The 5,016-nt window shown below is 31.7% G+C and overlaps 1 protein-coding gene across 2 annotated transcripts; it reads left to right on the top strand.

Moving 5' to 3' along the window:
* Positions 1-2,264: 2,264 nt before the first annotated feature.
* LOC131600533 (histidine kinase 5-like) lies at positions 2,265-4,619 on the top strand. Of its 2 annotated transcripts, none has more exons than XM_058872679.1 (6): positions 2,265-2,351; positions 2,581-3,210; positions 3,398-3,454; positions 3,606-3,833; positions 3,975-4,068; positions 4,159-4,619. In XM_058872679.1, exons 2-6 carry the CDS (start codon positions 2,638-2,640, stop codon positions 4,368-4,370), a joined length of 1,164 nt encoding a protein of 387 aa, XP_058728662.1. In that variant the 5' UTR covers positions 2,265-2,351; positions 2,581-2,637; the 3' UTR covers positions 4,371-4,619. The 2 variants fall into 2 exon arrangements, with proteins under 2 accessions (XP_058728662.1, XP_058728663.1); XM_058872680.1 differs by having other exon boundaries at positions 2,294-2,351; positions 2,648-3,210.
* Positions 4,620-5,016: the final 397 nt, after the last annotated feature.

The raw sequence follows: 5,016 nt of genomic DNA, 5'->3' as shown, positions 1-5,016 counted from the left end.
ATTTATGATACTTTTCGGATTTCTTGAAAATTTTCATAATTATGAATGATGAACTAATGATAAATAGAAAAGTAAAGTGCAACATAAATAAAGTGACACAGAGAATTACACTAGTTCCCCTTTCCAATCAAGGGTACATCTAGTCCCGTCACACCCGTGTGAGATATTTCCAATATTATTAGATCTTTGTACAAGCCTCACACCAAGACTTCTCCTACAATCTTCTAACGACAACAAAAAAGCACATCACTTCCTTGATTTCCAAAACACTAACAACAATGATGAACTTTGAATCATCCCGATTCAAAGGACTTTTCCAACAAATAGAAAAACAACCTTTCCTATTTGCAACAACATGTAATAAGTACAACACTTTCTTACAGATAAAGAATTACCACATACTTAGTGATAAATTACAAAAAAAAAATAGATAATTTGTAATCAGCAGACGTTGCATCAACTTTGATAATTTTAGTGTTTTTCTGATATATTGACAATTTCAATCTTCTCCTTCAATGAACAAATCAATAGAATATAAACATTTAAATGCTCAAAACTTTTTCACATGTGATTTGAAAATTATGCAGAAATTTTTTTGTCAAAATATTTACTGATACTTAAAACAGACCAAATTATTCATGAAGAAGGTGATTTTGAATTTGAAAAATTATTTTATTTATAATGAACTAAGTGCCTCTAAATAAAATCAGAAACAATGGTTGCAAAATTCTCATGATCAATTGCTATATTATGAAAATGTTTTATGATCATTAGAGGTGAAGAGGAGTTGCATTGGTTCAATATTTTTTCAAAACAAATAGAGGTAAATTGATTAACAAAAAGAGGGAAACCTATTTTCTTATGTACAAAAGTTTTGAAAAATACACTAGGTAAACATATTTCCTCGTGAGGGAAACATATTTTCCTTTTGAAAAATACACTAGGTAAATCAATTTTCTTATGAGAGAAACAGATTTACCTTCTCAATTTTCTCAAAAGTGGTTTTATAGAGAGGAAGAAAACATTTTTCCTCAAATAGGGAAATCGACTCCCCTAATAAAAAACACAAAATTTAACTAAGTTAAAATCCATTTTAAAAGTGAATCATGTAACAATATTTTGCCAAACTTTAGAAGGTATGAGATGAAAGTTGTGAGCACCTAATGCTTATAAATCATGAATTGAAACATTATACCTTATCATAAACACCATATCTTATTAGGATCAAACTTTTTCTTCTTTTATCTTTCTTCTTAAGATATCCTTTTTGTCTTCATCAAAATCAAGTTAATATATCTTCTTCGCATTCCACCCTCCATTAAGGTGTTCTTATTAGAGTTTGACCTAACTCATCCTTATAAAACCGGTTGGTAAGGTGAAGAGTATCCCTATATATATATATATATATATATATATATATATATATATATATATATATATATATATATATATATATATATATATATATATATATATATATATATATTCTTTCAATGTTCTATCTCCGACTAATGTGGGACTTTAGGATCTTCCTAATAGTTGAGTGCCAACATACTATCTTCATTAACGATGATAAGCTCATAGCTTACATCCAGAAACCTCCGATACAAAGTGCATTCCCCAAATCTTCCTGCAAATTCGTTTCCTACTGGTTGTGACAATGCAATAAATATCTGCTCGTATTGTCACAAGACCGGCCACACCATTGACATCTTCTTCAAGAAACATGGTCTTCATTCGTATCTTAAGAAGACGAACCTTGCTCAAGCATCAACAATTGAAGACAATATTCAGGAGAAAATTGAAGATTATTCATCCACCAATGTTCCAGTTAACTTCATTACTGATCAACAAAATAAAATCATTGCTCTCATCATCCAGGCCTGGCCTCAACAATAAGCTTACACTCATCAAATAAACACAACTATGAGCGAACCTTCAGGCATTCCTAAACTTTGTCTTTCCTTGCATTTTCCTAATATTCATTGTAAACCAACCCCAACACGTCTCCAAGGAACTCTTAGGATTGTAAGATATTTGAAGACTTCCCCAGCAACTGGCCTATTATTTAATTGTAAATATTTGAATAATAAAGATTCTGTATTTTATTTTCATTGTGTGATGTAAGAAGGCTGCACTAATTTAACTATCATTGCTAATAAACTGTACTTAGAATAATCTTAATGCACATGCTTGCTTTGATTTCAGTCACATTTTACCTCTTAATGCACATGCTTGCTGGTCTACTCTCACTCTCTCTCCTCTTTAATACTACTTGTTTTGTTTCAGTTATCTTGTGTCCACTGATTGCTTTTGACTCCTAAGGTAAAGAGATTCCTCAGATCTGCAATGTAAGATTGATTTTCTTTTTATGCATTCCATGTGTTTGATTTTACTACCAAGTGTACCCAGTTTTAGTTCTTGCATTTTGTTTTTGAATGTGTTGTGAATGTCTTATATTTTTGTGCTTCTTTGTGATATGATGAAATTTGATTTCATTGTTTTCTATTAGGATCAATCATCTAATTTTGTTAATATTTTTGCAATCGTTAAAATATGTATTATTTTATGTATTTCTAGGTGCTATGGTATTGAACTTGAGATCAAAAGTTATTTAAATAAGTGAGGTTTGTTTCAATGTGGCCAGAAGATGTTGAAAAACAGTTCAACATAGAAAAACCAGGAATGGATCAAGATGTGTTGGAAGAAGTAACAATCTTTGAAGAACCAGTTATAGCTGATTTTCAAAGACTCATGGAGCTTACAAACTATACAGATAAAGGGTCATCTCACTTAGCTCGTCTCATGAAACATTGGGAGTATAAGCAAGAAAATGCAGTTCGTCTTCTTCGAGAAGAGCTCGACAACCTTAGCAAACAAAGGGAGGAGGTTGAGCTTATAAAGGAGGAAAGTTACGGTGGAGACCAACGTGTGGTTTTGATATTGGATGATGATGTTCAAAACAAGAGAGTTGAAATTGAGGCTGAGTATGAAACTGTAGGTTACTGGAAACATCGGGCGATCGATTTGGAAAGACGGTTAGAGGCGAGTATTGGGAGAGAGGAGATATTAAAGGAAAAGTTGCAAGAAAATGTAGAGACTATTAAAAGAGAATCCTCACCTGTGGAGGGAGTCTCACAGATTCTTAAGAGAGAAGAAACTTTCCTACATTTTATACTTCAAAATGCACCTCTTGTTATTGGTCATCAGGTATATTACATCAAGTTGAGTTTATTTCTTCTGTTATGTGCACTCTATGAAGCATGGCACTGACACTGACACGTCTTTTTTCAGAGGTGTCGGTGCTACAGGTTGCATTGCATCTCAATTGTTGTAGTTTTAGTCGATACATCATTTGGAATGCTAAATTTGTGTTTGCAATTGTAATGAATTCCAGGATAAAGAGTTGCGCTATCGTTTTCTCTATAATCATTTTCCAAGTTTAAAAGAGGAGGTAATGATTCTTGTTTCGCAAAGCTATAGGATTGAGTTGCATTATGATTTTAACTTAGATGAAAGGGTGCATAACATTTATACTGAAACTTCTTTAGAATACAGTTTTCTTTCATCTTCATGATTTACTTTACTTGCTCATATACTTGCAGGACATCATCGGAAAAACGGGGGAAGAAATTTTTTCGGGTTCGGGTGTGAAGGAATCTGAAGATTTTAAGAGAGAAGTAATGGAGAAAGGATTTCCTGCAAAAAGGGAAATAACTTTTGAGACAAAACTATTTGGATCAAAGACATTTTTGATGTATGTAGAACCTGTGTTTAGCAAGGCAGGAGAAACAATTGGAGTAAACTATATTGGAATGCAAGTAACAGATCAGGTAAAAATTGTTGTTTTGGTTTTTGAAAGTACTTGCATCGTCTTAAAGTTTAGGTTGCGCTTAACTCTGTCCTTATGAAACCGATTTATAAGATGAGGGACGGCTTCCCCCACTTATAGACACATTTACATTCCATTGCAGGTGTTAAAAAGAGAAAGAATGGCGAAGCTAAGGGAAGAGATTGTAGTTCAGAAAGCAATGGAAACAGAACTTAATAAAACCATTCACATCACAGGTTTGTTTAGCCATTCAAGCCAAATCTTAATGTATGAATTTAAGCATTACATTTTTCTTTTCTTATAGTATTCTTGTTCCCTTGTTATAGAGGAGACAATGAGAGCAAAACAATTGCTGGCAACAATGTCTCTAGAGATAAGATCTCCAATTTCTAGTGTTGTTGACATGGCTAAAATTCTTACTACAACAAAACTTGATTGGGAGCAAAAACAGGTATTGGATGCAATGATATCTTCAGGAGATTTGGTTCTTCAACTAATTAATGATTTACTTGATCTTTCCAAGATTGATCTAGGTTAGGAATCTCCTATAACATTTCTTGTTATCTTATTCTAATACTGCTTTTAAGATTAATTAACCTCTAAATTATTTCAACAATTTTTTTTATCAGTTTTTAGTCTATAACTATGTTAGCTTAATTTTATTACTGTTTGAGATAGATGAAATTGCCTTGAATCTATGATTGTCATTTGTCACATTATATTTTAATATAGATGCATGGTTTATTTTATTTAAGAGTTTGTTATATAGATTAATTACAGTTTTAAGTTAACTATTGAGAATGAATAATTTATGCTAAAAGCTCAAAAACATGATCAAATTAGCATTTTAAGTGATTTTGGTCTTCTACACTCTTCTTCATGCATTTGGTTAAATTGTTAAATTGCAAGGAATCGGATAGTCACAAAATTACGAGAAGAATTATGAACCTAAGAAATTAGTGGGTGATATACATATGCTCAATTTTTGAACAAGATGAACATGTAAAATTAAAATTCATTGTTAGTGTTGGGACAAGAGTTTGAGAGAGAAGAGATTAAGAGAAAAAAATAGAAAATTGAATGAGTATAAAGATTAATAGAGTGAAAGACTGGATTAGTATTACTGAAATATATAGAGCTATTTATAGCAGTTACTTCATGCAAGTTAGTATATTGTCTTATAC

The sequence above is a fragment of the Vicia villosa genome, linkage group LG4, assembly GCF_029867415.1.
Source record: "Vicia villosa cultivar HV-30 ecotype Madison, WI linkage group LG4, Vvil1.0, whole genome shotgun sequence".
Lineage (NCBI taxonomy): Eukaryota > Viridiplantae > Streptophyta > Magnoliopsida > Fabales > Fabaceae > Vicia > Vicia villosa.
The sequence above is the reverse complement of the archived record's forward strand: the minus strand, read 5'-3'. Positions and strand labels throughout refer to the sequence as shown.